The following is a 22109-nucleotide window of genomic DNA, read 5'->3' on the forward strand; positions in this document are numbered from 1 at the left end:
ATACATATTTCATCACTCTATGTTGCAGATTTACATGTATATTGACAAAAATAGTCCCTAAGCCTTGCAGGCACTTGTCTGTCCTCCGTTTGCCTACGTTTTGCATGGGGAGGACTTTCTTGCCAGAGTTTGATTGAGAGTTTGGCAAGTTTTCTATCTGACTCTATTTCTGGAGCTCCGTAGACGACGCGCCAATAACTGCAGGCCTTGTGGGATTTACATAAAACTAGAATGGGTGAATACTTCTCCGTGCTTATCGTGTCGCAAAACAAGTATTGCCACACATAAAGCTCACCGTAGCAAAGATACACGCTGCGTAGTGTACGCGAGCAGCGAAAATAAATGTCTTTTAAGGCGGTGCGTGAGTCCAAATGCTTTGAGTCGACGCGTGAGTATTGCCAGCTTGCTTTCTTCTCACCAGCTTCGTCCGTGTCTGCTGTGTGTCTGCTTTTGTGTGTTAGGTTTCCGGGGCCTGCCCATTGAGGACCAAATCACCCTGATCCAGTACTCATGGATGTGTCTGTCCTCCTTTTGCCTCAGCTGGCGCTCCTACAAACACACCAATGGACAGATGCTCTACTTTGCCCCCGACCTCGTCTTCAACGAGTAGGTCCAAGCTTCCATATCTGCTGTGTCCCTCACTCACCATCCTGATGTTATAAAAGTGTACAAGTCCTGACTTTTTGGCAGTTATCCAGATGTTAAATATGTAATGTCTTACACATGTTTATATTATTTTTTAGAATGTAACAAAGAGAAGTGGTAGCAAGTACTAAGGGACACTATTTAGCATTTCTGTGAATAGAATATATACAGGACTGTCTCAGAAAATTAGAATATTGTGATAAAGTTCTTTATTTTCTGTAATGCAATAAAAAAATTATTAAATATTAAAAGAATAAAAGGCTTGCAATATTTCAGTTGATTTGTAATGAATCCAGAATGCATGACATTTTTGTTTTTTTAATTGCATTACAGAAAATAAAGAACTTTATCACAATATCCTAATTTCCTGACACAGTCCTGTATATACACTACCGTTCAAAAGTTTGGGATCACCCAGACAATTTCGTGTCTTCCATGAAAATCACACTTTTATTTATCAAATGAATATAAAATATAGTCAAGACATTGACAAGGTTAGAAATAATGATTAATATTTGACGTATTAATTTTGTTCTTCAAACTTCAAGCTCAAAGGAAGGCCAGTTGTATAGCTTATATCACCAGCATAACTGTTTTCAGCTGTGCTAACATAATTGCACGGGTTTTCTAATCAGACATTAGTCTTCTAAGGCGATTAGCAAACACAATGTACCATTAGAACACTGGAGTGATAGTTGCTGTAAAAGGGCCTCTATACACCTATGGAGATATTTCATTAGAAACCAGACACTTCCACCTAGAATAGTCATTTACCACATTAACAATGTAGAGAGTGTATTTCTGATTAATTTAATGTTATCTTTATTGAAAAAACAGTGCTTTTCTTTGAAAAATAAAGTCATTTCTAAGTGATCCCAAACTTTTGAACGGTAGTGTATATATATATATATATATATATATAAATACATTTGATGTTGTCTGATGTCCTGCGGGATCCCCAACACGTAAACATACAGATGTGAGAAGGAATAATTTGTTTTTCAGGGTGGATAATTAGCAGATACGGTAATTGGTTGAACAGTTGGGCTTTCTCTTAGTGTTTAGAACTCTCTGCCTTTTTTTAGCTGCTCACCATATGCAAATGTATGCACAGACATCAATTTTGCGAGTGTAATTTGGAGAGTAAAGAGTGTATTTTCCCGCCGTGTTATTTTGAGCGTATACCATTAACATACCTGAAAACTATTCAAAGGGACAAAGGGAGATGTTGTGGTAATGACGTTGTTGTTAGGAAGTCATGGTGTGCTGAAAACCAGGTCATGTTTTGCACCGTATTCTGGCGCCTCCCGGGGAATCACTGTATGTACATTTTGATAGTTCTTTAAATGCAGCATAGGCACGGGCGCTTAAAGCGTAGCAAGTGCAGTCAATGGCCCACTTGATCTGTGGTGCATGGCCGTTGATGAATTGAATGTTGTCGAATTAATTTAAAAAAAAGAGAATAGAGAATAGAAGCCTCTGTCGGCAGCCCGCTGTAGAGGAGCAGGTTTAAAAGCTCCGACTAATAGCTTGTGCAAGTCAATGTCAGTGGGTCAGTTTGTCCCACATAAACAAATAAATAAACAGCAGCGCAAATGCCATTGTGCAACACGGCTTCGGACTCTGTGAGGTTGTGTTGTATCACTGTGAGCTTCGTACAGTTGGTAAAGCCTGAGATTGCCACACCAGAGATCATCTGATCCTCCAATCCATGTGGTGCCAAGTGGATCACAGTTTTTTTGGAGAATGATGGGTTTGTTTCTGTGAGATGACAACAGCTTTGGGAGGAAATCCAATTTTGTGGCAGAGACTTTATAGATTGTGTCGTTTGGCAAGTTCAGTTTGGAATAAGTTCTAACAGAGGAAATATATGTGAAATACAAACGGGTTTGTATGTCAGATTAATATATATGCTTTGCAGAGAAGTTAAGATGTTTATTGTTTTACTCCGTATGCTGCCCTGTCCTTTTTTGACGGATGGGCTCGGTACTCAGCTCGACAGAGGAGATGAGATGAGTGGTCCTGATGTCACTGCTTTCTGCACATTGTCTTCTCGGTCCTGTTATCAGGCTGAGGTGTGTTGCTACCATGTTGTTAACATTAGGGTGTCTATCCGATGTTGGTAATGCTGTCAAAAATGCACACACAATCGGTCCATAACTTTGCATAGTCCTCTCGGGGGGTTGGGGAGTGTACACTTGTTTCCATAGCTACTTAGTGCTTATTGACCCAGGGCATGAAGGCATTTATTGAATAGACTCTCCGCTCACTGAGCTCTGAGAGTGGAATCTGTCTCTGATTTAGCGTAAATACTGCAAAGACAGATGTGCATTTTACACTCAAGACAAAGCATGCCCTCGTCTGGTCTTTGATGTGAAAACCGATAAACAAAGCTATTTTCTTAAAAGTTCTCGCCCCCCCACCACTCGTGATTGAATTAATGTGCGACTTGGATAGGCAAAATGTATCCGCTATGTGTAACGGCAGAGAGGAAATGTAACACACGGACACAATGCTGAACAGATAAGAAACTACATCCGTTGTTTGAGCCTTTTTTTCCAGTCAAATCCTTTCATTTGAATGTATGATGAACACCCACAATCACAGACATCCGTTTCATTGGTTGACAACACAGACAGCGACCACCAGTGAAAAATACACTTGTTTTGTCTGTTTGCTGATGAACAGCTGACATTTCACCAGCAGGTGTAAATGTCATTCAACTCGCATTCAGTCCAGTCTTTATTTTTCAATACCGCTGCTAACAAAACACTGTCCTTGGCTTGAAAACTGCAGTCACCGGTGCAAGATGATTTATTTTGTGTCACAATTCCCCTGCCAGCTCAGCTGTCAATCAAACACACACACGGGGCCACCCATTCAGACAGCTGAAGGCTAAAGTAGCAGTTCTGATGTGCCTCACCTTTCTCTGTAGACATAATGTGGCCACACTATTTGACTGTAAAGGGAGTGGGGTATGACTAATTGTGATTTTAGTTTCAGTGTTTGTTTTGTACATACCTTTCTGAATAAAACTAAATGGTGCTTGCTTCTTCCAGCCAACTTCCTCCTCGGTTCTGTGGCTCCTTTCTGAATATTGTACCATAGAAACCGAGAAAGAGAGTGAGTTTGAGAGCCAGACAGAGAGAGACAAAGAGAGGGAGAAGGTGGGAATGAGAGATTTCTGCCAGTTTCTTTTCTTTCCTCCCCAAAACCAGAAGCTCATTTTGGTCAGTGATTCAGCAAAATTGATTTCAGGAAGAGAGAGAGAGAGAGAGACGTGTGGGGACTTTAGAAACTCCAGCCCAAAGTTGGATCAAATGATGTTATGCTGCACTTTGCAAAACTGCTCACATACACGGTGCCGCTCATCAGGGAAACGGGTCGGCTCCTCACGCAGACGTCCCGGTTTATCAGTTATTTCGTCGAGCCGACAGACGCAGCTGTACAGTAAATACTTTAAAATCCATGTCGTGCTTTACTTTGAATATTAAGCACACCATTCCAATTGGCTGCTTCTGGTCCCCTCCAAAGAATGTTTAGTCTAGTTGTTATCAGAGTGAAGTCTCCACCCTCACTGCCTATGTAACCGCTTTCAAGTCGAGCCACATCGCTTGCGTTTAATTACCGTCGTCCCGATGCGAGGGTGATTTATAGCAAAGGGGAGGGGCATCTGAGGCCAGAGATTCCCTTGAATCTGTGGCATCTGCAAAGCACATTTCTGATTGGCTGGTGCTTTGCCCCCAATTATGTTTCTTTGCTGTTTTTGTGCAGTCTGTGACGTAGCTGAGATTACTTCGCTGATCAAATGTGTGCGATAGAGAGAGAGAGAGACAGAGAAGGGGGTAGTGAGAAAGCATCATGCACGACAAGCATGCACAATTGCACACTTAATGATGTACTTTCAACTCATACAACGCAAATACACTTGTTGAGAATCACGTACACGTCTTGACATATGTTCAAGTGCATGCACATGAAGCTGCTGAAGTATGTTTCTTTGGTGGATGGGGTTGGATACGGGTAGGCTGCCTCATCCTTAGAAAAGTGGTGCATCTGTGCTGCGATGCTGTATGCAGAGCTCTGCAATCTGGGGGGATTTGGTATTCTGCTCTTAGACTAGCAGGATCCTCCTCTGCACTGAGTGGAAGTTCTGTTTCACTGCGCTCAAGTAAGTTACATAAAATGATGACGGGATCAGACTGAGGTCGGATTGTAACTCATCCTAATACAGGAGTGCGGAAAGAGATGCTACTTTTGAAGCTAAAATAGTTTTTTTGTTACATCCCCCTCCCTCCTACCTCTCTTTCCCCAGGGACCGCATGCAGCAGTCGGCCATGTACGACCTGTGTCTGGGCATGAGGCAGGTGAGCCAGGAGTTTCTACGACTGCAGCTGAGCTATGATGAGTACCTCTCCATGAAAGTCATTCTGCTTCTCAGCACAGGTAGGCAGCAGGCTACAGGGCCTGCAACCACACTTATTTATTCATTATATACCCACTCGCTCACACTGCTTTTTATTTGTTATTCTTCCCCGCAAACACACATTACTTCATTTTAAATCGTTGTATAAAAAATATAATGTTGTCAACATCAATTTCAAGTAATAATTAATTGAGATTTCAGGCTATCCATAACTCAAACTGACTCACAAACATGACATGAATGCTGTGGATGTAATACACTTGCATTTCCTGGCTATTGGGTGTGCAGACTAGACATTAATAATAGAGGCTGCTCTTTAATGACACTTTAAACCGCCGGGCCCGATAACAACTGCCAAACATGTCGCCGCAATGACCGAACTGTTTTTTAAGCATTCCAACGTCGAGAGGAGGATGTTCTTTTCTTCCGGATGCTGCATTCAAAGTCAACCCGAAGACATTGTCGTCCTCTTTGAAAAGACGAGCTCCTTGTGAGAACACGTGTCCCGTGGATAGGTGATACTCCGTGTACCGTGACTCTACCACTATGGCGGAGGCAGGATTCACCTGGCTCAACGGATGTTTTACGGCCTCTGATAATCTGTAGTTTATTGTGAGCAGGAGAGGCGTTTTTCTCTGCCTTCATACAGACACGGTGTCAACCACGGGAAGAGTATTGATACGGTTTCTTGTCTTCTGCTTCTTCCACCCCTTGAGACTGCTTTGGCGATGTTCGTGTACATTTCTGGCACAATTGTGTCCTTTTTTTAAAGTCCGTTCGATTATCATTCCTGGTAATCCGTTAACGAGCATAACAAGTGTGGAAATAGATTTGCCGCTGCTTGCACCTATTTGTGTAGCAAAACTACGTGATATGCAAAAAGAGAAAAGGGGGGTTGTGTTTTTTACATTCTCGGAGCGAAAGCTACGCCGTTTTATATTGTTTTAATTGGCCGTGGATGAAGAGAATGTCTATCACTCACTAAGAAGGGTCTCACCGTGTTGCCAAACTGCGCCCACAGGCACTGCGGCGTCACAGAGAGGATGTGTTGGACCACAAAGCTCAGTTGGAAACTAAAAGCATGTTTTTTTCCACCACCTCAACACCCTGTGAGCTGCTGCCTTCAGTTCAATAGTAACAGTTAAAGATTCCGTGACGGCAGCTGTGTCATAACTTCACTGTGCACACCCACTCGCAGCTTTAAAAAAAAGAAAAAAGAAAACCTACTGCTGTTTTCTACGTATACACATGCTTAATGAAAGGCCTTTATCTGTGAGAGTCTTTGTGTCAATAGATGTTCGATATTTCGACTGAGAAAGGGATGCATTAAAATCAATTAAAAGGTCAAAACAGCTCAGAAAGTGGCTTTAAACTAATCATGTCTGATTGATGACACAAATGTAATCCTTTTTATTCAAACATAGTTATACATTTCTTATGGTTATTTACTATGAAATATGAAGCCCAGGCATTTTTGTAACACATCCCACCTATTTCCGATGTATTTTTTTATTAGTTTATTAAACAAATCAGACTATAAATGTGGAAATGCAGTTTCTAAGCCTAAATATGTACTGGAAATATAGGGTATTATTTTCCCGTATTTACAGTTGTCCGTGGACATACAATCTATCCCTGACCTCTGGTATAAGGTGACTGACTTACACAGAGGTGGAGTGAACACAGACATACACTCAGTGTTGTTGAGTCAGGGGAGCTTCAGCTGGACTACAGATATTGGATGTTGGGAGAGATGAGGATGAGAGAGAAAAAGAGTGAGAGTACAGAAAGAGAGAGCGAGAGAGTACAGAGAGGATGGAAAACCAGGAGGGAAAAAGGAGATTTAAAGAGTGAAATCAGACAAATGTTGACAGGGTGCGCTTGTTTTGGTGAGAAAGAGACAGGTGCATAGCTATGGGGAGAAAAAAGCTGAAAACAAAGGGGCAGGGGAGTTGGCAGAGCTGGTCCTTCTGTTGCCATGGCCCCCCTCTCCTCTTCTCGCTGGTCCACTGGAGATTTTCCAGAGAGTCCTGCTGTACTTAATAAAGGCCAGTCAAGCACCAGGCAACTCTCCAAGACCTGCTTTATTTTCTTTACTTCCTTTAAACCTGGGGCTGGAATTTTGAAGGAGAGAATGTGAATAAAAGAAACTGGCACACAGCATTGAAACAGGGAATTTCAACCTGCTCCGGCTATCGGATGAAGTCAAAATACAGCAGGAAAATACCAGGGATGGGAAGAAAATAATCATTCAGCATTTTTAATGCGCAGCAGAGCAATTCCTGTACCTGTGAGCAACCGTACTCCACTGTGGAGGCTCGGGCATAGATTCCAGCAAAAGCACTTAAAGCAGTCCCTGTCTGGATTTTTTCTGAGGCACTGCGGGAAGCTCTCTTTTCGTTACAGTCATTCCGAGGTAATGCCAGGACCTCGTGGAAGGAGGAGCGCCGTCGTTGTTTACAGAAGAGTTGTCAGAACTTGTCAGCTGAGCAAGTACTACGGAGTCATTGAGTGTGTGTGTGTGTGTGTGCCTTTTGGCTGGTTTGAAAAATGTTGTGTTGAACAGAGAGAGAGAGAGAGAGAGGGGGAATGAGAAAAGGAGAGAGTGATGAAGAGAAAAGAGAGAAGGGCTGTTATTCCTCTCTGACCTTGGCTAAGGTTTCATTGAGCCTGTGGTGTCTCATGACCCTGTTTGGATTTGGAACAGGAGCAGTGGCCGGCTCAAGCCAGTTACACTGCTCACCTCTACACAGACAGAGTGCTCAGGGATTATCTCGATCATTCTCTTCCCAAACAGCCTCATTCCAGGTGGGGCGAGTGTACAGTATGGGTGCATGTGGTGTGACACGTTCTACAGTTAGTCACTCAACAGCCGGATTGTTTTTAAATACTGTAATCATTTTTAATCTTACCAGTCATTACTCTCCGAGGTGATTGTTCCTGTTAGTTTCTGTTGTTATGCTCAGGGCTAATTGTAGAATACCCAGCATTTAATACAAACCGAGAGCCACCCTGTCAGTTTAGTATGCACCAGCAACCCAGAGCAGGAAGCTGCATGACCTTGAACGACATCGCTAATGGCATCTGCAAACTGCACGAGTTATGATGGCCCCTTTATGTTGCGTGCATTAGTAAAATAGCTTTTTTCTGGGCTTTTGGTACAGCTGCATAAAATATGGCCGGCTCGAAGAAGAAGAAAAAAGCTCTCTACCTGAAGCGAACATCCAATGGCGGGTCAGTTTCTAATCAGGGTGTATGTGGGTCAGTGGGAGGAAAACAAAAGGTTCAAATGCAGTCCTGGGTTTTAGCACGTTCTCATCATATCGGCCGTGATACGGAGCACAGACATCACGGCCGTTGGTCCAATCTGTTTTCATATGTGCTTTCCTCAACCGCATGCAAGTCATGCTTCAAGGTGATTGTGCATCAATGTAGGACTGGGCATATGGATCAAATCAAAAATCTTCCCAATTGAATTTATTTTAAAAAATTGCTAAATGATCTGATTAAAAAAAAAAATTATATTATACATTTAGAGAATATAGTTGATATTTTTATTTGTAATGTCTATTGAGAGACAATGTTATCATTTTGAATTTTCTCCCCGCTCTCCATCGAAGCGAAGAGAATGACATAGAAAGAGAGGACGTGATGAATGATGAAGCCAGACGAACACGCCTTCTCAGATTTATTGACCTACATTGATCCGTTCTCAGAAAGCTGACATGAAGCAGGTTTCTGCTGTGGGCTATTCATTCTGCAGAACAGGTTCTGTCAGTTACAGCTTTTTGTGTTGCTAATGGCTATACTCAAACGTACAGATGAAAGCACATGATTTATTTTTTAAAGGGGGGTAATTTAAACCATTAGGGCCCCCATTTTACAGTCTGCTGATACTTTTTGTAAGTTTTCCAAAAATGTACGAGACGTTAACACCGGGGTGTCTTCTCGGCATGTTCAGCCCGATCGCTGCGTTTGGTGACGACAGTCGACCTTTTTCAAGGCAGACGGTTCGACTTGTCACAGTCGGAACATTTAAGTGGATTTAATAGCAATGATGGGTGCATTCCATTTACGGGAGGTGCATGCTGGCTCACTCGAATAGCTTGCTGGGATACTTAATGGAACTGAGCTATTGTTAATGCTTAAGCATTTCATAGAGTCAAACATTAGTCGAGGAAATAATCAGAAGTTACTGCCCTACTCCGCAACATTAAAGCAATATGTTTTTGGAACGATTAAATCTGTATCCATTGTCTTTCACCTTATTATTATTATTATTATTATAAACACTGGCGTGGTAGTGGGCGTTGTGGATAAAGTCTTCTCTCATTGTATGATGATTATGTTTTATTGTGATAGTTTCTGGAAAGTTAATAGAAAAAACATTGCTGGGTAAATAACCAGAAATATGTCTGTTTTTGGCCAATACATCCATTTAATGTTATAAATAAAAGGTACACTTTACACATGTAAATGAATTTAAAAAAAACTTTTATCATAAAACATTCCCACATGGATTTCCAGCATTGTGAAAGAGGACCCACCACACACATAGATGCGGCTGCTTTGGCGAGACATCGCCGACGGTCGTCAAAGTCGTGTTGTGGGTCGTCTGAGTAGAAGTCCATCATCGTCTCTCAGTCTTGGCTGAAGGACAACTGAGGGCGTTCCTTCAGACTGATTTGAGGTGGGCTCTTTGTGAGGCGAGGTGTCTTTAATCTGTGTAGCCGGCAGCTGAATGTCATTGAGCTTTGGCAGACGTCCATATCTGTGACTTTGTTCTCCAGCTCGGGGAGAGAGAGAGAAATATATTGCAGACATTTCGATGCATCCTCGTGGTGCAGTTACCGTATCTCAGTTGACATCTCTGCCATTACGCTGCCTTTTTTTAACTTGTAATGCACTATCCAAATCATTATGGCATGAATGAAGGTTGGAGTAATTTAGGAGCTCTGGTCATTGATCAAACTTCTTGATAAATGAGGTTTAGTTGACAAATGATTAAGCGCTTTAACACACATAAGCACCGTTGTTCCCTTTTTGTCGCTGTCACCGAGATCACTTTTAATCAATGCCTTCCAGAACGTCGTCTTGTTGTCGTTCATGAATCAGTGGCTACACATGAACTAATTAGCTCCTGGAATGGTGAAAGTTGTTTTAATGAGTCGCTAAATAGACTTAGATTGTCAACACAGAAAAAATGTCCCCCGAAAAAATAAAAAAGGCTAATGTGTGGGAGTCTGACCGTGATTTACCGAGCACCTCTAATTACCCTTTACACGGTTACACATTCCCACATTAAAGGAGCATACCGGGCTTCGCCCATTAACGGCACATTTTTTTCACCATACATTTTTGGATGTATACATTGCAGGCAGCTATTGGTTGTCACTCTGTGTGATAAGAACATCAAATCAGAGAGACGTGGAACTTAAGAAACGTAAACCATCAAAGTGAATGTTCAGTAGAATGTTTTTTGGATTCTTATATTATGTACGTTTATTTGTTGTTGCTATTTTCACATACAAATAAGCAGTTGACGGCTGAGAATGGCTTGTTGGCTGCAGAACACCGACTCTTTTATTAAATATGACGATTATGTAAGACACATTCACATGAATCATGACAAATGACTGATAAGTTTGAATAATTTCAAATAAATCTGCCCAGCATCTCATATGAGTGTTTTTTTTGTCCCAATTTTGGGTCATGATTTTAAAACGTGAACTGTTTCCACTCGAATCCAGACAATGAAACAAAGGATTTGTTTTGTCTCCCAGTTCCCAAAGAGGGTTTGAAGAACCAGGCGGCGTTCGAGGAGATGAGGGTTAATTACATTAAGGAGCTCCGGCGTTCCGTGGGGAAAGCAACCAACAACTCTGGCCAAACCTGGCAGCGCTTCTTCCAGCTCACCAAGCTACTGGACGCCATGCATGATGTAAGTACCCTTGCCCCGTCTGCCGCCCATGCCAATGGCCTACAGTACAGCACAGGCTTCCCTTGGCAGCCTCCACACACACACAGCGAGCTGTCCAGTGGCACTGGTTTGAATAAAATGACAGCACAGTGGCATCGGAGAATTTAGCGGTTCGATGGTGGTGTGACTTGGAATAAAGATTATTGCATCCCAATCGCGTCCTGCGGGGGAGGTTATTTTGGAAGAGTTAGTGACCGGCTCGTACTGGTGAATGGAAAAGAAGGGGATCAATGCGAGCTCGCAGCTTATTGGAGCAGAGCACACAGTGGTCACTGAGGCAAATGTGTATGCCCGGGTCAACCGGTGAGCGGCACAACGACAGTGTAGGCAACGCCGTGAGAAGTGGGAGTCAGCAAGTGGGAGGTCACACAGATACATGACAGGAATTCAATGACCCAAATGAGGGAATGGGGTTAGTGCTGGAAGGATGACGCTTCTTTAAAGGAGGGTTGTCCAGAATAAAAATCAGTGGTGCCCCCCAGTGGTGAGCTCGGAAGAATTGTAAAGGGGTCAGTGCCCCTCCAGAATGTAAACACACTCATATAAACATGCAGTATAGTCTTCTTAAATTCTCACTTTTTTCGAACATGTTTCCATATGAATAATCGTATCCTATAGGAACATCTTTTGAAGCCATAACATGCTACATCTACATGTCTGTCTGTGTTGTCCAGCTGGTGGGGAACCTGTTGGACTTCTGCTTCTACACCTTTCGTGAGTCCCAGGCTCTGAAAGTGGAGTTCCCCGAAATGTTGGTGGAGATCATCAGTGACCAGATACCAAAGGTGGAGTCGGGCCTCACTCACACAATCTACTTCCACAAGAAGTGACTCCCGTAACGGTCGGGTGAGAAGCTGCATTAAGACCTGGACGAAATGGGGAAGAAGTTCAAAAAGAGAAATATGTGCGAGAAAAGGCCAGACCAGTTGGCCCGCACCCGGTCGCCCAGTGTGCCGGCGTCGTCCTGGATGAGAAGGTTACGCGACGTGGTGACAGAATTAAAACGGGGCGGACTGATTTGACCCTGCGGTCACCACGAGCGGGTCAGAGCTGTGAATAGTACGCGGAGCGAGCACGACACGCCGAGAAGGACTTGAGACAAATGTGACAAAGCATCCCGAAGTACCCGCCCCGTGTTCCCTTTGCCCCGCCCCTCCCCCCTTTCCCCAAAGACAGTATTTTCTATGGAGATAAAGCCATACATTTCTTAGGATGCGCTATATACATTCACTGCGTGCAGACACACACACACACACATACAGGCACACACACGCAGGGGCATTGATCAACATCCTGTCAACATGCCTTCACACACAAGTCACAGATGCACTCCACATGCACTAAAATCAGAATCCCGTACAAATCTAGAGAGAACGTTTTTGCAAATATTACATGTGGCTTATGCAGTCTTTCATAAATAATAGCACGACAAAAAAAAGAAGAAAAGAAGCCAATACGTAGATTTCGCTTTGCAGTGTAGCAGCATACTGCAAGACAACAGGGGAATTAAGAGGAGACAGAAATTGTAGACGGTAAGGTGAAAGGTCTATTTGAATATTATCCAAGGGCTATACAAGCGTCATCATAAGCTGAATAATTATATTAAATCTAACTAGTCCAAGTTTCGATCTCAATCGGTCTCATGACAGCCATCCTTAACATTCACATGCTGAGTTTATTTTTTAAATTAAACTACGAAGTAAAACAATCAAAACTAATATGCAAAAGTCCAAAGCTAAAGCTGTTTAGAAATTAAAGAAATGTCTCTCTTGTGTAAAGAAAGGTTTGCGCGTGAAGCTCCCATGTCATAAAGTCACTATTTGTAGGCATCGTGGTGTAGGATTGAGACAATATTGATGAACCATTTTACCTTTGTGCAAAAGTGGTGAGGAGTGCTGCAGGATGGAAAACATCATGTGTTTACGGAAACGATTGCAGTAGAGTCCGCTGGTAATGGATTTGACTGAGGTGCATCCAGAGTAATTGTGTTTTGTGTTATCTCCAGAGCAGCTGTCCAAATGTCTGTTTTTACTCACAATGAAGCAAAACCAGCCCTTTGTGAACCAACACTTATCTACTCTTCCCAGAAATAATAAGAAGCATTTTATAAAAGTGTGTTGCAAAGGTTTAGTTTTTGACACGCCAGTCATTTTACATTAAGGTGCTTCATTTCTACAAAGCCAGGCAAGGCATAACATGTATAGTCCCGCGTTGGCAGTCCGTACGACTCACTGTGCGGCCGCGCGGTTTAAAACACACATAAAGGTGATATATTCAAAAACGGAGCATTACTCTGCAGTGCTTACAGCAAACAGCTAATGTATCAAAAACCAGGCAAATGTGTACAGGTATTAACAATTCTTTAACACATTCTATTCAGCGGTTGTACAGAAAATGTTTTGAGGTACGTGGTGATGAATGCTAGATGAAGAACCGTCGGTAGGATCACCTTTCCTAATTTAGTTTAATTCCTTACTCTTATCTTCGGGCCGAGCTACTGCTATTTTAGGTATGGCAGGCCCAGTCATCTGGACCATTAACTTGTCTCACACCCCACTGGCTTCTGGGTGGTTGTGGAGGGAACACTACAATGATGCTACTGAAAAGCGATAGAGCCGCTGGGGAAGAAAAACAGTGGGGGCGTTTGATTATTTGTCTTTATTTAAAAAAAAAAAATTCAGTGCCCTGTGAGTGTGTATTTACATTTGTGTATGGCGCGAGAATGGCTTAAGTTTGTATGTGTGTGTGTTTTCTTTCTTTCTTTCTTTCTGGCAAGCATGTGTGCATAGTTGATCTGCTCTATCATTGTGGGTTTTATGCATTTATGTTATAGGATTAGCCATATCCTATTTCTACATTTCGCATTTGCACAGTGGAGAATGATACAATGTGAAATGAGGCATTAGTGCAGCTAGCAGGAATTTGTCTGTTTTGATAAGCGACTTATGATGATGCGGCAAAAAGACTTTCTGCATGGTCACCCAGCCTAAAGTTAGACAACATGACATCATTAGCACAGCTGGGTGCTCGTGTAATGTGTTTGCGGCTCTCGTGATGATGACGCCGGTAAGTGTGTGAAGAACGGCGGACAAAAAGATGGCGGTGGCAAATGTCATTTCTGGGACTGCATAAAAGTTATTGGTGGGGGTGGGGTGTTCAGAAAAAAGTTATTGTGTATTTAAAGTTTGGGAGGGTAGTTTATATGTGTTGGGAGAGCGGGGGTTGTTTAATCATCCCATAATTATATGTGTTTCATTCATCCCGAGTTGAAAAGATTGTGGTTCTCATTGTAATTACTTTTTATCAGATGACTCATTGGCTGGCTTTTATTAACCCAACTGTTGAGCAGCTGTTTATTTAAAAATAGAGACGGGATGTATTTGCACTATTTTGTTGCTTTGCCAAATTTGGATTTCCATAAGATACAAATGTAAGATTCAGTCCCCCTCCTCCTGCCCAATAGGTTTCGTACAGTCCCTTGTCAGAAAGGCCTCATTTTACATCCTGTATTTGTTGTGCATTAATAACTGTGTTTGACTTGTGAAGGACCCTTAAGCTATTCTCTCACCCTTTTTATTTTATTTTGCCCCTTTTTTTTGGTCCTTTTTGAATAAAAAAAAAAAAAAGGTTCATAGGATGAATGGGAAAGTATTTTTGAGAGAATTATATTTTGCTGGAAAAAAATATTTAAGTACTTTGTCTAAAAATGATATCCTTTTTGTAAAATGAAATGTTAATGCATGCTTTTTGATGAGATGTTTACATTGTATTTAAAAAAGGGAAACTTGTGCCTTTTTATCTCACCTGATTTACAATTTTACATTATATATTGTAAATAATACAGCAAGTCCTTATGTTGAGTATAGTATAAAACATTTCTACTTTAACCATCTTGTTGGAATATTGAAAAAATGTGTTTCCCACTCGCCATGTTCTGTGTGTTGGATCACAGAGAAGAATTTACAGTCGAGTTGGCACGAGAAAGGGCCAAATAGAGAAATGAATGTATCATACATTGTGAGAGACTTATGGAACTTACGACCTGAATGTTAGAGAGAGTACATGTATTATCTTCTTATTAAGTCAAGTTATTTGATTTTGCATCTTTACTTTTTTTTCCTTTTTGCATCTTTGTTTAAGTGGCTCAAACAAAAGATAATAATAATCAAAAAGTATTTCTTATTTTGTAACAAGATGTATCAAGTGATGGATCCTTGAGTTGTTGCTGTTGAAATTATTTCCTAACCCGTGGCGGTATCGTTGATGAGCATCACAATAAAATCCAGAAATCAAACACTATTGAAACTGGCATATGTGAAAGAAACTTCTTGACTTATCCGTTTTAAAGTAGAAACCTAATGCACACACAAAATAAAGTGAAACGATGGATAAAGAGGCTGGAGACCTGAAGTTTGCCAATTCGAATTTGACCATTTAATAAATGCAATTATATCCAAAAAATGTTAAATCCTCAAAGAAAAAAGATATTTCCCAAAGAATGTTAATGTTAAATGTATACACAAGCCCCTGTATGACCCTTCTGCACTCTCGGCTGTTTTATTTTCTTCAAAGGAGACATTTAAAATTTCGGATATGCACTTATTCGCTTTCTTGCTGAGAGTTAGATTAGAATATTGATACAACGCTCATGTCTGTTCAGTAAATAAGAAGCTTCAGCCAAGAGACTTTTAGCTTAGTTTAGCAAAAAGACTGGATGCAGGGGAGGAACCTGGCTGTGCCCAAGGATTAAAAGAATCCACATACCAGCAAATTTAAAAGTTGGCAATTAACAAACATCTCAAAGAAAAAGTGGGAAAATGACGGTTGATATTTTGAAAAGTCAAAATCCCCCGTCAAACCACAACTCATATTTGTTACACAGGGAGCTTTAGAGGCATATACATATTATAATGGGATCCTCAGCAAGAAGTGTGTTTCCCAAAATGTCAAACTATTCACAACTTGATGCATTAATTACCTGGCATCGCAAAAATAAAAAAAAAGAATAAAAACCTAACTTATCAAGATAGCAATAGGATTTTCAAAGCTGTCTTCTTCAAAAAAATGAACTCCCTTTTTCGGCGTGAATGACTCAGAATGTGTTCAGCTGCTGTTACACAGTCCACCATCGCCTCACTGTATGTGAAGCCACGTCACGGCCATTTTCTGTTCACGGGGATGACTCGGGTGTAGAGAGACTAAGCCATATCTCCACAGCCATGGCAGTGCATTTCTTATCAATATATAAATATATACAAATGTTTTTTTTCCAATTCCAAAAATGACTTTTTACTCAGATGCTTTGTACAATATTTCTCAGCAACTATCCAGCAAACATACAGTTGACATCCTTCAACCATAAACCAATAAAACCAGTTACTACTGTATATCTTGATGCAGATATTGCCATACTTGTGTTTGCAAAACTATTGCAAGATTCTAATAAAACTGTTAAATTGATCATTTGACGTGGCGTAATTTGTCTCTGTATGTATGCATTTAAGTGTGTGTGTGTGTGTGCGTGTGTGGGATGAAAATGGTATCACGAAACAGAAGCTAGGGAAATGTGCCCTCAAAAAAATGTGTTTGATCTGGTTGAATTCAAAACAGCTGCATTTGGCGGCTGGGGATGATAATGAGCCAAAAAAACACAGAGGTAGCACGGAATGACAGAAATGATGTGAAGCAGCAGCAGCAGGTACAGCAGTCACGGAGAGGAAGAGATGAAAAGAACAAAGAAGAGCGGAAAGAGACACAAAATGACAGAGATAAAGCAAGCGAGGATGAGGCTTTTACAGTAAAACGCTGCCCGTGGAGAAGAATCACCATTAACCTTGTTAAAGGCTGATCTGAAAACACGCCTGCTTTGCCAGACGGTGGAGCAGACAGTATTACTTTTTCCCCTCTCTCTGAATCCACAGCCTTCTCCAAATCTCCCCCAGATTTCCAAATGCTTTCACTTGTATTCGTGCCAGATAAACAGAATCTATTGGATCAGGCTGATTTCACGGCTGCGCCCGCGCACATGGCGGCTTCTGTGGCCTACTCTCCGAGCTGAGTTTTTTTTTCTTCTTCTTTTCTCCCCCCCCCAACCCGCACCCCTCCACACTCACATTTATGTTGGAAATTCACTTTTTTCCAAATTCCCACTCAGTTTTTCGGCCCCAATAACACATCAAGTCTGAAGAAACCAGACGAAGACACAGGACTGGATTAGGTTAGTGTTACTCACACACACACACACACACGTTTGAATCCCTAAATTGTGTCATTTGCTCATCGTTTAAGGTAAAGTGCGGCGGGCTTTGATCCGAGTCACTGCGCTGTACTGTTTCGCGGTTGAAGGACACTGCGTCATGGGAGCCAGAGAACAGCTGGCACACGGCCAGAACTCGAGGAAACCAAAAATGTAAACAGCCGTCTGGATTTTTTTGCTCAAACTCAACTACATCCATTCGAATTCGACACGCCGACGTGTACATAGTACCCCAGACCGATAGACGTTGATGCATCATGCATTTTCAGACACCACAGGTAACACGGCCTCAGTCACACGTGAGATTCGGGCCTTACCCAGATTAACACCGCTTTCATTGCCTCACGCACCCAAATTTAGGACGCACGATAAATGCAGCTCGATTAACTGGGTTACTAAACAATTTACAACGAGAGCGGCAGAAAATAAGTGGAGCACTAAGTAAGGAGGAAGTCATGGAGGAGAGAGACAGGTACGGTGGAAGAAGGCCGGCATGGCAGAGTGGACGTCTGTATGATTCAGCAGTATTCTGGCAGCGGGAAGAGGAGGATGATGATGATGATGAATGGCCCCGGGCCGGATGGTGCTGGGGAAAGTGGGGGAATAGTTTTGCCCATCTCCTTTAGCTCTACCTCATTTCATGATGTAAGCATGCCGTATGTTTCAGGGTGCTGGTGGACATGAACCACAGCTCCAGCCGTTGGTATTCGTGGTGGACAAAGCATGTGTGTTTATACTTCTGAATAGTGCAGCATGAGTGTGCTACTCATGCTTATTATGTAACGGAGGCCATTTGGTGTGTCGATTAATTACACTAGTCGAACAATTAACATGGGCGAGGGAGATGGAAATGGATCAGGGAGTGTGTGTATGTGTGTTTTTCTCTATTAATGAACATCATCTATTTTAATTTCCTCTTTTGGAAAGTTATTTTGGAAGTCGCCAGCGTTCCACCACACGGCCCAGTGCAACATACTGGCTGCAGAGGGACTCCTCACTCCACCAGTCCTGTGTCCTCAGATCTGAGAGGCTGTGGGCCTTCTCACTGACACATGAGAGATGAGGCAGCACTACATTAGACAGTGCTAGATGTGACATTGGTAAGTTATGATATGTTATTATTATAAGTATATAGAATAAAAGGGACTACAGTGTTTTCCTTAATTGTCTTACTTTTAAACTCCTGTACATGAGATCAGTCAATGGTTGAATTGTTAAACACAATGTTCGGTAAGACGTCACTATTTGAAATGTTAAATTATCATTCATCACATTTATTCCATGGCAAGAATACAAAATGCAGTAAAGAACAAAACAATTCTTTATTTGTTTAACATTGATCAAGAAGATACCCAAAGGTATAAAAGTGAAAGAAGTCAAGGCCCTTTAAAAAAGTCATAAATCTGCTGCTGAACCAAAGCTCTCAGAAATATTAAAGTGTCCCGCTGAACAGCTGACTGATGAATTGTAATGAGACATGAACACATGCTAAAACCAATCCACATTAGAACCTGTCCATCACATAACGGAGAATTATAAAACATACTTGGCATTCATAACGCTCTCAATATTTAAAACGTTATACAAACTGCACAAATGTAAAACTTTAAAATACTGCATTTTGTGGTCCTATTGATAAAAAAAAACTTTGATTTCTAATCACTTACTCTCTCGATATTGAAGATAAAAACAATGCTAAAATGTCAGTTTTGTGGGAGTGTCTCATTTCTCTGCTCAGGGGAAACCGAGCGACGTTAGAAATAAGCTTAGAGAACAAAAACAGATCATTTGACACCGAAAACCTGCCCAACGTGGTTTCGATCATTACTACCTCATTAAAATGGACCTCTGCGTGTTTATCTCAAGAGGCTCATCAGTCATCAAGGAGGCGCTTCATTGTGTTTCTGTGAAGGAGTGCACCAGGAACAAGACAGTACACAGTGAATTTAAAATTAAAAAGTCATGCAATCAACGTGCCAATTAAATACAATTAAATTACAATCGGGATGTGCCTCATTCTGAATATCCAAATATTCCTTAAATGACGGGGAAAAAAATGAAACATTTTCAAAGTGAAAGCGGTAACACCACAACTCATTTACATACACATACCCGTACATACATTTACGCTGGGTGATCTGATTGTTAAAGTAAAGTCTCTCTAATCTCTTAAAAGCTGAAAACAAAACTGTGCATCATTGTCGAGAGGGTCGAACGCTGCTGGACTCGGTGCAAAAAAAACTACTTCACGAAAAAAAAATAGGTTACAGGGAATCGAGTACTGACATTCTTCCTTGCAGTTTCTGAGGATCGCTGGTCGACTTGGGAGCTCATGGATACCATGGATAACCGAGGGAGGGAGCGCGAGGCCTCGAGGCTGCTGCTACAAAGCTACCGTGATGCATCTTTGTGTGCAGCCGAATATTCTGAGTGCAAACCCATTTTGTAATTACAATGCTGGATACTCGAAGTAAATTCAAACAAAGAAAACATGCTTCGCAAAAGTCTACTTTGCCCGCCAACAATGCATGTACGTACTCGAATGGACCACCAGTAATAACATAATGTCACTTGCTCGAGAGGATTCAGGGATTGGGATAAACAAGGCTCTTTGGTGAACGTCAGCGTCGAGGCACACGGCATCTCCGCATAGTTTCTCCCCCGGTGGAAGGTGATAGATAACGTGTCCATAAATATTCCCATTCGGCGCTACAGCATCTCCACATAGTTTTCAGGGATGAGGCCCCTCTTTCCCTCCAGCTCGCCCTCTAGCCAGCCCGGTTCTCTCGACTGGGTCACTGCAGGAGAGGACACAGCGTCACAGGGGGGGGGGGGGGGGGGGGTACAGAGGACACAGAGCCTCCGGTGAGTACGCAGCATATGCATGTGTCAGAGGGAACAGAGCTCAGGTGTGAAGTGGGTATACAGTGATTCTGTGCCGACGCTAAACCCCACTGTGTCTACTGTACATTTCAAGTTCAGCTTTTGCATCCTATTTTCCCTGAAAAGTGTCCCCCCCCCCCGAGCTTAACCTGCGCAGCGAAAGCGGAGCTCGCACAAGCGGGTTCATTACGACAGACGTGTCAGAGGAGCCTCCTCAAAATCCTCCCAGGATTCTTCATTTGCCGACAAAGTGAGCCAATTTAAAATCTCGAGTGCACTTGGAAGTCAGCGATCGCGTAGATAAATTGTCAGTGAGAACTTCTAAAGGCCCAATCAAGACATGAACTTATTCAATACTTCTTTTTTTTCTTCTTTTTCTATCATAATATGTCTCAGCCAGCCTCGGGACACGAAGATATAAGTTTAACGACAGTGCTCGTCTGCGTCTATTGAACACACAATTAACTTAAAACCCCGAACACACAATTAACTTCAAACCTCAAACTTTCATACAGGTGTGATCAGAAGGATTCATCCAGAATTCAATGCAAGATTTAAACTTGCTTTCCAGGTTGACTGACAGGTCCTCCGATAAGAAGGCTACCACAAGGAAACAACTCTTTCTGCATTATTAATGTTTTCCAAAGTTGTTAAAAGTGTTTAAACAAAGCCCCTCCCCCCACCTCCATGAGTACAATAACAAACTGCCATGCAATCATTACTCCTGCAATTTTTAAGGATATTTATCATTACATGTATTTTTGTTTTTATATTTAATTTATTAGTCAATGAATAATAAAGCCTATCCTTAGATGGAAGGATACACTTTATCTCATTGCACTATTAATAATCAGCACAACTAAAAACTATAGAATTAGTTTAGTATTTTCCATTCACCTGTGTTTCCAAACTTTGTGTATTGTTCACAATTAACCAAACCAAAAGAAATACAAATAAATGCACACTGCCCCTTTAAGAAAATAAAAGTTGTCCTTCGAGTCAAGGGTCAGGAAGCATCGACATATGTTGATTTTTCACTATGTACAGCAGCCTGCTCATATAGTCAGACCTCTTGACCTTTTTGTACATTAGTTATGCACATAGCTCAGACAAATACATTAAGAAGCAACTGAATAGCGTGGCACAATATGCTAAATGTCAAAGGTCCTCCAGACACTGCAGATGTTACGCCAAGAACAACTGCATCATGGAACAATCATCATTTAAATCCGAAGTGTTGACGGACCGACAGGATATAATAAAACTACTAAAACTCCCCGAACTTTGCCGCAACTGGATATGTAAGCGGAGATCCAAAAGAAACATCGTTCAGGAACACAAAATAGTTAAGCTCCAAACTAAATGTCAGAGCGAGACAAAGACCGTTGGAACACAATCCCATTTAGTTTTTGAAAAACGTGACACCTCATTCATTTTATGTTTTATTTTTTCCTTTAGATAATACAAGTGTGAATTTATGATTTGGACAGCCACTCTAATCAATGAAATGTTGCCGTTGTATCCCATCATTAAGAATGAAACATTGATGCCTTCATGTGCAGGAATCAAAACAGGAAATAGTGTACGTACAGTAGAAAGAAATTTGATTAGGGTGAAGTTTCAGTCCTCAAAATCCATATCAATTAATGTCAGTTGTCAGATTTTGATGTTTAGATCATTACATCTTTGATGAAGGATGGTTATATCTGCAGGACAGTGGAGGTTTAAAAACATCTTTAAAAAAAAGATGTGATTGCAGCTTTAAAGCAAAAAAAAAAAAAGACAGCCAATAAACTGCAATGCATTGTGGGAACAAAAGACAACACCACATGTTTCCCAGTGAAGACTACAGCATTTCTATAGCATCTGTGTCTCACCAAAAAAAAAGGCAAAAGAAAAAAGGAACTACAAAATCCTCA

The 22109-nt window shown here is 41.6% G+C and overlaps 2 protein-coding genes across 5 annotated transcripts in view; one reads left to right on the forward strand and one right to left on the reverse strand.

Moving 5' to 3' along the window:
• Positions 1 to 16512, forward strand: part of nr3c2 (nuclear receptor subfamily 3, group C, member 2) — a 66393-nt gene extending 49881 nt beyond the window's left edge. Inside the window, exons 6-9 of one of the 2 annotated variants that reach the window (XM_056408644.1) lie at positions 462 to 606; positions 4961 to 5091; positions 10855 to 11012; positions 11726 to 16512. In XM_056408644.1, the coding sequence (XP_056264619.1) occupies positions 462 to 606; positions 4961 to 5091; positions 10855 to 11012; positions 11726 to 11881 (590 nt within the window). In that variant the 3' untranslated portion in view covers positions 11882 to 16512. Of the gene's footprint in view, positions 1 to 461; positions 607 to 4960; positions 5092 to 10854; positions 11013 to 11725 lie in introns of those variants that run through there. The other variant, XM_056408645.1, reaches the window with a different exon arrangement.
• A 2098-nt stretch (positions 16513 to 18610) lies between these two features.
• arhgap10 (Rho GTPase activating protein 10) overlaps positions 18611 to 22109 on the reverse strand; it is a 47738-nt gene continuing 44239 nt past the window's right edge. For all 3 annotated transcript variants that reach the window (XM_056408927.1, XM_056408925.1, XM_056408924.1), the window contains one exon: positions 18611 to 20105. In XM_056408927.1, the coding sequence (XP_056264902.1) occupies positions 20039 to 20105 (67 nt within the window). In that variant the 3' untranslated portion in view covers positions 18611 to 20038. The remainder of the gene's footprint in view (positions 20106 to 22109) is intronic.

Source organism: Pseudoliparis swirei, chromosome 24, assembly GCF_029220125.1.
Source record: "Pseudoliparis swirei isolate HS2019 ecotype Mariana Trench chromosome 24, NWPU_hadal_v1, whole genome shotgun sequence".
NCBI lineage: Eukaryota > Metazoa > Chordata > Actinopteri > Perciformes > Liparidae > Pseudoliparis > Pseudoliparis swirei.